The following is a 12,286-nucleotide window of genomic DNA, read 5'->3' on the forward strand; positions in this document are numbered from 1 at the left end:
TGAAGATAAAGTTGGTATACAAATGTAAGAAATAAATCAAACAGAGGCTTGTCTGAAAAGAAATGTCTTTGCCTGGTGCCTAAAAGTTGCCTGTGGTGGTACCAGGCGTACCTCCTTGGGGAGAGCATTTCATAAGTGGGGAGCCACCACTGAAAAGGTCTGTTCTCGTGTTTCCAGGACACATGAAGAATGACCTCATGATGACGAATGCAAAATCCGGGGTGGGTCATATGGTTAAACAAGGCAGGAATCTTTGCTGATCTGCTGCAAATCGCCCAGAAACACAGCCGTAGATCCCAATCAGCCTTCTGCCCATCACTAGCTTATAATAATCTCTAGACTGGCTTTCTCCCTACCTTACCTCTCTCTATCCCCTTTCAAGAGGCATAACCATATTGTCCTACTGCAGCATAGTACATGTGGGTCATGAATCCATCTGTTTAAATGGACATAATCCTAGAATGGGGATGAGGGGCAGGACCAGCCATTTCATCCTTCTATCGCGCTGGTGAAAAACCTGCCTACTGCCCTCCAACTCTTCTACGGTTCAGATTGAAGAAAGTCTGTCTTTTCTAAGGGAAAGGCTGCGGCTTAGTGGCAAAGCATCTTTGTATGCAGAAGGTCTCGGGTCCAGTCCCTGGCATCTCCAGCTAGAGCTGAGACTAGGAGAGAGCCACTCCAAAGCCCTAGGGAGCCACTGCTTGTCTGTGTAGACGGTGCACAGCTACATGGACCAACAGTCTGTCTGACGAGGCAGCTTCCAACTTTCTATGTTCCCTCCCAAGGTACCCACAGAACAAATGACTCCAGGGGATTTGAGCAAATGGCCAAATTAAGCTATAGGAGCAGAAGGCTGGAACCATACATGATTGCTAGATATTTAAGGGCTGTGTTGACTCTAATTATTCTTACCGATTATCCCTTTCCAAAATCTGTCACTGTCCTCCCCGTCTTGCTAAGTAAAATTTTACTGGGACTTTCACCCACTTGTATTCAGTTAAATAGTGGAAATGAATAAACAGTGGAAGCAGGCCTGATCCTCCAGGCATTTTGCAGTTCTCCTCAACCCTGTGGAGTTGTAAAATCAGAATTAAACATTTGAAGCACATTTCTCTCTTTGTCTTCTGTAGAGTTTTATGTTTGTTGCAGAAGCTTTTTTTTTTATGTCCGACATTCCAAATGGGTGGGTGGATTCCCCCAAAACATGGTCATTTCTCCAATAAGAACTTGCTGTGCAGTAAGCAACATACAAAATAGTCTATAGAGATATGAAGCGGAAGGATTTTCTGATTGGCTTGGAGGAATTTTAAGCAATGTAATAGCAGATGCGTAAAGCGGGTGGGGGAACTACACAGACCAAGACTTCATTAGCGCTGGTGACTTAAGTATAACTCTCGCAAGTGTTACCAGTGTATATATGAACAGAAATAAATGGAGACTGGAGCAAAAGCCTCTGTCAATATTAGTTCGTGTAATTAAAATTATATCAATATCCATATTTTTCAGATTAAGGCTTCACATAGGATTTTCACCGCCTGCTCACTATATTAAACATTGTGTTCATCAAAAGTATGTGCCCTCACAAATCCGAGATGAGTATATGAAGTATTTTAATTAAAGCTTCCCCTTCACAATACCTGTGCAGAGCCCCATAAAAGATGATCAGCATTATACTCTAGGGGTGAGAAAAGAGGGTGAGTTCAGTCTATTGCTAACATTTTAGGTCATGTAGCTTTTAATGTGAACTAGCTTGTTGGCAGCTAAGATATTTGAATTCTAAATTTCCCATTTCCTTAGAGTTAATAAGTCCAAATGAGTCATTTTTTCATGGATGCGGTATATCCTTTGTAGGGCTGCCCCATTTTATGTTATTAAAGGAAGGCACTTTGCTTAAAAACATTCCTTTAGACGAGCTTCCTGTACTGAAATGAATGGAGTATCCCTCGTTCACACATTAGTTCTGGGTACACATCGGAGCAAGTCCTGCTTTGAATTCAGATCCATGTAACTTAATAAAACGTGAAATGCAGATTCCTCCATTTTGAAGCCCTTATATCGTTTCGAAATTCATTATCCAAGACATGTTAAGTACTTTGCAGTCACTGGTTTGCATCTACAGGGTTGTCAGTGCTGGTTGGGGGGAAAACACCACAATATACAATTATCCTCTTCTGCCTAGCATGGGGTGCTTACAGCTTACGGACAGGTTTTAATCATAACTGCAATTTACAGAATGATGGATTTAAGAAGATGGCAAAGCTTGTTGCAATTGCATAGCATTGTGCCATGTTTCGTTTTCTACACTAGATGGTATACGTCGCTTTGATGTTAATAGGAACAAGCTTGTTCTCCAGAGTTATACCAAATTTCTCTCTCAGTGTTTTCTCCACCTCGTCATCACTCAGTGTTGTGTGCTTCACCAGATCTGTGCCTTCCGTGTGGTTAAATTTTGTCTCCACGAGTGTCCATCCAATCAAAGCCCTAAACCCATCATTTGTCTGGAGGCTGCAGATAGATTTCTTGGTAAACACAGAATCTGGGGACGTTTGGAGATAGGAGCACTGGAACCGAAAATCTTCTACTGTCCTTGGCTCAAGGCTGAACAGGTAGATACTCCTGCGCTCCCTTTTTTCCAAGAGATCTGAGTTGGCAAAGTTTTGATTGGGAATGTATTGCTTCCTTCTGATTTTCTCATAGTACCAAATACCGTTGTCTTCTGTGAAACGAAAGATCCCAGGCATTTGTGGCTGGTCTTTGCCGGACACCAGCTCCAACGGTTGCCACATTTGGTAGGAGACACCAAAGCCTGCATCAACGATGTAGGCCCTCTCGTCAATAGCCACCTTGATGATGAGATGGGTCATTTGAGTGGCATAGGTGTTTTGCTGCGGGTTGTAAACATAAGCTCCCAGTATGGTGGTGTTATATCCCAGCTTTTTCAGAACCCAAGACAAAAGCTGGTTGTTCTCCATGCACCAACCCCCTCGTTTTTCCTTCACGATCTTGTTGTAAACATGATCTAAGTCTAGAGTAATCGTCTCCCCGCAGTGGATGCTGAGGTTTTCAAAGGGCACAGCTCGTATGTGGTGCTGGAAGATCGCCGCTAAGGTTCCAAAATCCAGTTTTCCGAGAGAGCCTTTGTAGCTAATCCTTGTGAAATATTCTTCAATGTTCATGTTTCCTGGAAGGCAAATATTAAAGCAGCTAATTAAAAATGATGGCAGCCTGAAAGGCTTCTTTCCCCGTCCTGGCAGCTTGCAGAGTGGTTTCTCTGAATATATCTAAGGAGAGTAGCATCAAAGAAATTGCATAGCTGAAGCAGAGAAGTGCAGGAACAAATACCTGTTTAGATCTACTAAGTGCCTAACAAAGACCCTCCTTTGATAGTGCTCTGTTCTTGCAACCTGGTACACATGTGTTGAGTATGATGAACTGGTTTGTTTGCGAAGGTTGTGTTTTCTGCATCAGTAACAAGGGCTGTAGCTCTCTAGCAGAGCAGGTGCTTTGCATACAGAAGGTTCCAGGTTTCTTAACATCTCCAGGTAGGGCCATGAAAGATTACTATGGAAGGGTAGTACAGTATAGGCAATATTATGCTATGTGGACAAATGGTCTAACTTAGTATAAAACTGTTTCCTATAGGAATAGCCTCTGCCTGAGCCCCCTCAGAGCCACCACCACCTAAAGTGGACAAATAGATTAATAGTCTGACTCTGATTAATGGTCCAAGCAGTTTTATGCATTCAGCATAAATTTATACATGATTTAAGATATTTATATACAGCCGTGGAAGTCTAATGGAATCCGTTCCGGAAGTCCGTTCAACTTCCAAAATGTTAGAAAACCAAAGCATGGCTTCTGATGGCTGCAGGAAGCTCCTGCAGCCAATCGGAAGCTGCAGAAGCCCCGTTGGTTGTTCGGCTTCCAAAAATAGTTCGCAAACAGTCACTTCTGGGTTTGCGACGTCCGGGAGCCAAAATGTTCAGGAACTAAGCTGTTCGACTTCCAAGGTACGACTGTACTGCCATTATGGGAACATTTCAATATGGTGTACAGTTGCATAAAATGCAATTCAAAAATAAACAAATACAATACAAAAATATACAAACTATTTTAAAATCAAGCTCAATCAATATACTTAGAATTGCTTAAAATTCTACAGCGGTTAACATCAACAACCAGTGAAGGCAAGTGTTCAGCATCCAATGAAATGATTTCAAAGTTGGTGCATTTCTTATTTCTGGAGGAGGCCGTTCCAGCACCACAACAGGTTCTTGGTTGTGGCCAGATGGAGATCTGCAGGGTATAGCAGAACCAGGAGGGCCTATCCAAAATCCAAGGGTCTACACCAGTTAAAGTTGCTCTTAAGAGCTTTTTTTTTAAAAAAAACAGCAAAACAAAATAAAATCTTACCTGTTAAGATATTTATCTGTTTTTGTTTCCCTTTGCTTTTCGGATTGCAGTCTGCTGTACTGCGTGTATAAAGAGCTGAGCTGAATTTTTCAACTTCAGTTCTGCAAAGATCTTAATTCTTCCGTTCTTCCCCCCTCTCTTTCTCGTCTTATTGGGGGTTGGTCATTAAAAAGCTTGGAGGGGAGAAAGTCCATCTGAAATGTCTGCATATATTCCAGTTCCACTGATCCATGAACTGATTGAACTTTGGGTCTTAACTTTTTTAAACACGACAAAACAGCTTGCTTGATATGAGAAACAGCTGGACACGTAATATGGGGCATTGGACCACTGAAACCGGTAGCTTGTATCCAGCACTGCAGAGTCGCTCCCTCACGATATAGTGACGGTGACAAACTTGGATGGCTTGGTAAAAGGATGAGACAAATTCATGGAGGATAAGGCTATCAAGAGCTACTAGCCATGATGGCTATGCTGTGTCTCCATGCTCAGAGACAGCTACACTTCTGAATTAGTTACTGAAGCTGCAGGAGGGTAGAGCTGCTATTGTGCCTTCGTTCTGCTTGTAGGCTTCTCATGGGCTTCCCACTGAGAACGGTGATCTTGGATTAGATTTGGCCAGATACCACAGGGATCTTTATGCTTCTTAAATTCTAATGAGAATATCCTTATTTAAATTAATGGACCTAAATTAGTCATGTCCATTAATTTCAATGGGTTGTTGCTGACTAAATCCTTCTCAGAATAGACCTATTAAAATTAATGTCTCTAAGACAGCCAGTGGGTCTACTCCAAGTAGAATTAACGTTGGCTGCAACCCATAGCTGAGTGGTTCCAGTTGAGCCATGGCAAGTCCCATCTCCCTTTTTGAGGGATAAAAAGTTTTAGAAACGTGGCATAAACAAGATGCCTTTGCCTATTTTTCACCCTAAGATGAAGACTGCCCTGATTAACAGCTGGGTTTTATATTGTTAAATGTGGTGAATCAATAATTGAATGTTCTTGCTTCCTAACATCTGCATTCCTAGCATCAAATGTCTGCTATCTCTCTCCCCCCTCCCCCACCCCCATTTTAGGATTTAGGATTTTTTCCTCATGGGGCAACACAGCAACCTTTAAATTTTGTTGATGTTATCTTCTTTACTTTCAGCATGAGTTGGTAATAAAAATTACTGTTGATTTCACACTCCATCATAGCAAGGAATTGCAAAATATTAATCGAGAGAAACATTATTACATTCATCGTCATCATCATCATCATCATCGTGATGTCTAGTTGAGATTCCTGCATTGAATGGGGTTGTACTAGATGACCCTCAGGGTCCCTTCCAACTCTATAATTCTATGATTCTGTGATCCAAGCATCATCCTCCCAATTTGCTTTGAATGTTTGTAGCTCTGGTAGCTCTTCGAATCAAAACATGGAACTCAAGCTGGTGTTAATGGGGACAAGCTTCTTATCTAATCTTATGTTGAATCGCTCCTGCAGAGTTTTCTCCACTTCGTCGTCAGTAAGGGTGGTGTTTTTCACCAGATCCACTTGGTCTTTGTAATTATATGTGGTTTCCGTCAACGTCCACCCAACCAAAACCTGAAAGCCGCTGGTGGTCTGCAGGCTACAGATAGACTTCTTCACAAACAGGGAATCTGGAGCAGTTTGAAGATGCAGGTTCCTAGGCCGAAACTCTTCTATCGTCCGTGGCTGAAGGGTAAATGAGAAAACTTTCTTGCAGGTCAGGCTTTCTGGAGTAACAGAGGAGGGGAATGTGTTGTCAGTACCTACTGTGCACTGCTTGCGCTTCATTTTGTCAAAATACCACACTCCATTGTCTTCAGTGAAGCGGAAGATGCCCGGTGTCTGAGGCTGATCTTTCCCAGACACCAGTTCCATTGGCTGCCACATTTGGTAGGCTATCCCAAAGCCGCCATCCACAATGTAGGCCTTGCCGTCAATCACCACTTTCAGGAGGAGATGATTAATGTCTTTCTCATAGGCGTCTTGAGGAGGGCTGTAAACGTAGGCTCCTAAAAGGCTGGTATCGTAGCCCATTGTCTGAAAGACCCAGAATAAGAGGTGGTTGTTCTCCATGCACCAGCCACCACGGTTCCGCTTCACAATTTTGTCATAGATCGATTCTAAGTCCAACTGAATGGTTTCACCACAGTGCATGCTGAGGTTTTCAAACGGCACCGATCGGATGTGATGTTGAAAGACTGCTGTTAACGTTTCCAAGTCCAGGCATTCCTGGGGACCTTTGTAGGAAATTCTTGCAAAATATTCCTCGATATTCATGTTGATGAGTTTTTCCTCCTACTGTCCTGGAGAGAGAGAGAGAGAGAGGTGAATAATTAGATTATTCTACCTCCTTGCATGATCTCTTCTATTTTACAGTTGTTGGGAATGATGATACTTTCAAGTGTACAAAGTGTTTGTATGTTTTATATAGCTGTAGTCATTCTAACTCTATAAGGCATGGCTGGGGAACCTGTGGCCCTCCAGATATTGTTGGACTGCAGATCCCATCCCCTCTGGTCATTGGCCATGCTGGCTGGCACAGATGGTAGTGGAGTCCCAACAACATGTAAAGTGTGTTCAAGTGCTTGCCTGAACACATGGAAGCTGCATCAGGCACAGAATGACACGCACAAGTCCTGTTCCCAACATCCCCATGCACATCACCCCACATACTGTGTCCCTGGTCTTCCCTGTGCTGGATCAGAAACAAAGGTAGCTGCCATATACTGCCATATACCATTGGTCCATCTAGCTCCATATATTGTCCACGCTGACTGGCAGTGGCTCTCCATCTTTATACATTCCATTTCTACCTGGCACCTTCTGTGTGCAAAACAGATGCTCTGCCACTGAGCTATGGCCTTTCCAAGCTCCATTTCACTTGAACACAAGTAGAACTCTCTGTGCAATTGAGGACCCTGATAAAGCAAGAACTTGCGTTGCATGGAGGAGTTTGCGTAATCATGTTCAAGCAAACGTGAGTGGAAGTCCCCTGCAGATCTTCCTCAGTAAATGCAGGAAAGTTTGGGGGTTGGAGGGGGGGTGCAATGTGAACCCCTTATCACACTTTGAGGTTTTTCCCTTTAGACTAGTAGTGGGAAACATGATTCAGCCAGTGGGCCTGATCCTTAACCTCCCCCATGTCCTGTCGGCCAGCTTTGAAAGATAGGACCTCCCACCTGTCAACCACATGAAGACACAATGACTTCAGGGGACCCATTTTCCTTTGCTGCCCATGGTTTGAAATCCATAGTGCCTGTAAATCCTGCTTTTAAGCCCAGTCGGGTGTCTATCACCACATCACATGTCATATCATATCCGGTGCATGACAGGAAGGCCTAACTTGACCCTTGGGCTCAGCTCATGGTCTTCCACCATTCCTCTAGAGGACTACAAATTCCTCATCCCTCTTGTAAGATAGGTCAGTATTATTATACCCCATATTACGGAAAGGAGGATTAAAGGGGGGGGGGCTTGCCTTCATATAGCCAAATGATCTCATGGGAGAGATAATGTTTAAAGCAGGGACTCCCTGAGTCATATGCAGCTCAGTCTCCTAACCACTTTGCTAAACCCGTTATTAAGAGAAGAAGGGTTGATTCACAAAGCAATTGTGGTCCCCAGCTACCTGTTATCAGGTGAACACAACTGTGTTCAGGCTTATTTACAAACAGCCCCCTGCCAATTGTCAAGCTGTAGTTTTAAACACCAGAAAGCTTTAAGGGCAACTTTCCCTGTTCCTTTGAGTGTGCTTCCAGAATGCAGACATAAATAAAAAGCACTGGTTCATAACTAATTTAACTCGCATAGAACTTTGGCACAATGGTGCTGTTGTTTCTTTTCTCCATCTACTGCAAGGTTCTTGGGTAACACCCACCCATTCTCTGCCAATCGACACCCCCCTCCCCTGAAAGAAGCATATTGAGCTGTGATTACGGTGCTTGTATGGAAATAATAGTTTGAAATTTCAATCTGTTTTGCTTTCTGTTATTTAAGCTTAGGATTTTTTGATTTTTTAAAAAAGCCAAGGTGTTTTTTTTAAAAAAAATTAAAATCCAAGGTTGTTTGCAAACTGAAAGCAGCCTATTCCTTGGTAATCACAAAAAAAGAGTGAATCTCTCGATTTCCAGTTTCTCATTGTCCCAATCTTAAATTCAGCTCCACATTCCTTCATGTCTCTGGGTTGTTCTTGTTTTAAAGTGCCCATGAAAAATTGTCAGCATTCCAATGGGTACCTCTCCCAATATACACATTTCTGTATGCTATTTTCCCAACAGACATATTTTTACAAACCAACCCTCCTAATTTAATTCATTTTTATCAGCCATTGCTGCTCTAGTATATGCGTATTTGAACACATTAGAAGTCTGCAAAAGGAAATTGAACTATGTGTCATAATGACACCAGGACGACCACTAAACTATTGTGTCCAAAGACAGCAGCAGATGGAGGGGTCAGTCCTCAATTTTCTACCAGATCATTCTGATTTTGTAGATTGTTCCTGTTATTATCATGTGTGTTTTTGTACTGATTGATTATTATCATAGTTTTCTTAGTTTTAAGTGCTTTGAGCATAAAAATGGAAAGGTAGGATATGAAATAAAGAAGAAAGTATTTGGTTAGCGAACTGCATTGCAAAATTCAGAGTGCATTTTGGGTTGTGTATTGTTTTGGAAAGGCTGAATTAGGTAGGTTTGCCTTCAGCTTAGAACTCAGTCAAATTTCTTTTCACCATGACACTCCCTTTCCAGCAATCCCATTGAGGTTCTGATCCTCTGCCTTAGTAACTCTTGAGTCTTGGGGCTATCCATAGAGCTGCCATTACTAATAAGTCATGGAAAACCACTTGGTCCCCGTGTCAGTGATGCCATCGGGGCAGGACTTGGGAAAGAAGTCCAGGGTCCAGCAGAATGAGCAGGAGGACCTCACCCCTCAATCCCCACATTGCTAAGGTTGCATTCAGACATGGGTATTATTGTGTTAGTTTTCCTGATTATAATGCTAGTTAAACTATGAGACCATTTTGTTAAACTGTGGAACTCACTCCCACAGGAAGCAGTGATGGCCACCAAACTAGATGGCTTTAAAAGATGGTTACACAAATTCACGGATGGAAACACCTTCAGTGGCTAGTAGCCATGATGGCTATGCTCTGCCTCCACAATTCTGAATGCCAGTTGCTGGAAACCGCAGGAGGGGGAGGGTGCTCTTGTGCTTGGATCCTGCTTACGGGCTTCCTATAGGCCACTGGGAGAACAGGATGGTGGTCTAGATGGGCCAATCCAGGAGGCTTTTCTTGCGTACTTAACACTAGCAATTCTATCTAGATCCTTTGATAGCTGTTGTGTTATGGAACTGTAGCTTTCTGATTGATCTGTTGCGCTAGCATTTTAAATAACAGGAATGACTGTATCCTGCCTGGGATACTAGATCAGATTTCATCATATGAAATTACAGCAGAAAACTATTGCAATTTTCCAGCTCTTGAAAGCAGTTTTTCCCCCTCCTGGAAGTGAATAACATGGAAATGAGCACTCAACTTGCACTAAATTCCAATACTTTTGCAGAAGTGGCTTTTATGTCATGTGGAGTATCACGTAAAACATGGAAATTATCCAATAAGGGAATGTCAGGAAAAATGGAATAATTTGCCTGAACCCATTTTGAAGTAAGTGATGGAATACACATTGCTGTCTAAAAGGCCCCCGAAACCAGGAAAGTTTCTCTAAATGGACTATACTGACCAGATGTTTGGAATCTGTGGCTAGATGGCTGTGTGGGAGCTGGTTGAAGTTAAATCCTTCGAAGACAGAGGTCCTCTGGTTGGGTCGGGACGACATGGGGTTGGGGGGCCAACTCCCACCTCTTGCAGGGGTGCAATTAGCACCAGCTCCTTCTGTCAGGAGTCTGGGCGTAACCTTTGATGCCTCCCTCTCTATGGAAGCGCAGGTTGCAGCTACAGCAAAGGTGGCATTTTTCCACCTCCACCGTGCTAAGCAGTTGGTCCCTTACCTTTCCCACCCTGATCTTGCCATGTGATGGTCACCTCCAGACTCAATTATTGTAATTCACTCTATGCGGGGCTGCCCTTGAAGCTGACCCAGAAACTCCAGCGGGTGCAGAATGCCGCGGCGAGGCTCCTTACAGGGTCCTCGCCACGGGTTCACATTCATCCAGTGTTATACCAGCTGCACTGGCCCAGGTGGAGTACAGGATCAGGTTTAAGGTGTTAGCTTTAATCTTTAAAGGCCTATACAGTATAGCCTAGGACCCTCGTACCTACGGGACCGCCTCTCCTGGTATCCCCCACGGAGGAGCTTACGGTCAGCAAACAATAACACCTTGGAGGTCCCGGGCCCCAACCTGGTAGAATGCTCTGTCTCAAGAGACCAGGGCCCTGCAGGACTTGACATCTTTCCGCAGGGCCTGCAAGATGAAGGTGTTCCACCAGGCTTTTGGTCGGGGCCCAGACTGACCCCTCTTTTTACAAGACCCTGCATGTTCCGGTAAGTGGCCTCTCTAATTCTTCTCACTGGCTCATATAAGACCAACACAAATAGCTGGGCCTGGTGAGGTCTTAATGTTCCCATGTGGGTTGCCATCTGATTTTATTCTGAGTTTTATTCTGATTTTAAGCTGTATTTTAATCAATTGTCTGTTTTTATGTTCTAATGTATTATATACTTTGATGTTACACGCCCTGAGCCCGGTCTTGGCCGGGGAGGGTGGGATACAAATAAAATCTATTATTATTATTATGATTATTATGATTATTATTCACTCTTCTTTTTAAAGAGTCTGCAGAAATCCAGTTCCTAGCAGCTTGATTATAACTCAGTTGGCATGCACAATTGTTGACTCGTATTGTTCCCGTCCTGTCTAAACAAAACAGCTAAGTCATCCCTTCCAACCCCTTTTTTTGGTTTAGACTCATTTAAGAGACGCATTTCTAAATCAACCTTGAACCCTTTCATCTTGTCCTTATGCAACAGGCAGTCATTTTTCCTGTGTCCATGCAAGTGTGTATGTGTGTGTTTAGAAAGAGTTTTTAAGAGTGGTTTCTAACTGCTGATCCTGTCTCTTTTGTAATTGCTTTTATGGAATTGCATTTTTTTTATTAAAAAAAATTGGTGTCAGCTGCCCTGTGTGATGCATTTACATGAAAAATGCTCTCTAATTAAAAATAAATAAAAATAAATGCAGAGAGAGAGAGAGAGCGAGAGAGAGAGAGAGAGAGAGAGAGAGAGAGAGAGAGAGACCCCTCACCAGCAAAATTGTATTCACTAAGAGATTCCAGAGTTTGCTAAAGTGCCTTACCTTCTAGAGTGCCTTTCACTTGCACAGGGAGAGGGGGGGGGATCAAATTTCTCGCATCTCCTTGAATGATTTGCTAAAAAGTGGGAGGAGCACGCAAACCCCTCTGGCTCCCGTTTCACCAAAGCCAAAAGTTTCAGAAGTCAAATCTGTCCTAGAAATCCATACCAGCGTCCCTTTATTTCTCTCTTCTGAGTCAAAGAGGGTAAAAGCCGAGGAGAGAGTGGAGCTTTGCAGTTTCTAACTGCGTAAGCTGTTTTCTTATCTTCCGCTTTTCCACTGCCAAGAAAACATGTCCTACCCTGGATTTCCGGTTGGTAAAACCAGATGGAGTACTGTAACTTGATACACAGGAGTGGGTTAGTCTGACTGCTGCAGTCATTTTTGTTTTGTACACCACCACCCAAAGTGTTACGGGAGGCATGTTCACTGAATGATATTGGACTGGGTCATGGGAATCATTGAGTAGGGAGGGACTTCCAATGTCATCTAGTCTACAGTTGCCATATTTCAAAAAGTGAAAATCCATACACAGAAGTTGTT

At 43.1% G+C, this 12,286-nt stretch overlaps 2 protein-coding genes across 2 annotated transcripts; both read right to left on the reverse strand.

The window, feature by feature from the left end:
* Nucleotides 1-1,451: 1,451 nt before the first annotated feature.
* LOC118086514 (arylamine N-acetyltransferase, pineal gland isozyme NAT-10) lies at nt 1,452-3,176 on the reverse strand. The gene has a single exon (XM_088671927.1). The coding sequence runs from the start codon at nt 3,174-3,176 to the stop codon at nt 2,304-2,306; it is 873 nt and encodes a 290-aa protein (XP_088528053.1). The 3' UTR covers nt 1,452-2,303.
* LOC118086513 (arylamine N-acetyltransferase, pineal gland isozyme NAT-3-like) lies at nt 1,452-12,036 on the reverse strand. Its single transcript, XM_035118195.3, has 3 exons — nt 11,747-12,036; nt 4,414-6,732; nt 1,452-3,181 (listed from the first exon to the last, which is right to left on the reverse strand). Exon 2 carries the CDS (start codon nt 6,704-6,706, stop codon nt 5,828-5,830), a length of 879 nt encoding a protein of 292 aa, XP_034974086.3. The 5' UTR covers nt 6,707-6,732; nt 11,747-12,036; the 3' UTR covers nt 1,452-3,181; nt 4,414-5,827.
* Between the last annotated feature and the right edge of the window lie 250 nt (nt 12,037-12,286).

The sequence above is a fragment of the Zootoca vivipara genome, chromosome 6 (genome assembly GCF_965207765.1).
Source record: "Zootoca vivipara chromosome 6, rZooViv2.hap1.1, whole genome shotgun sequence".
NCBI lineage: Eukaryota > Metazoa > Chordata > Lepidosauria > Squamata > Lacertidae > Zootoca > Zootoca vivipara.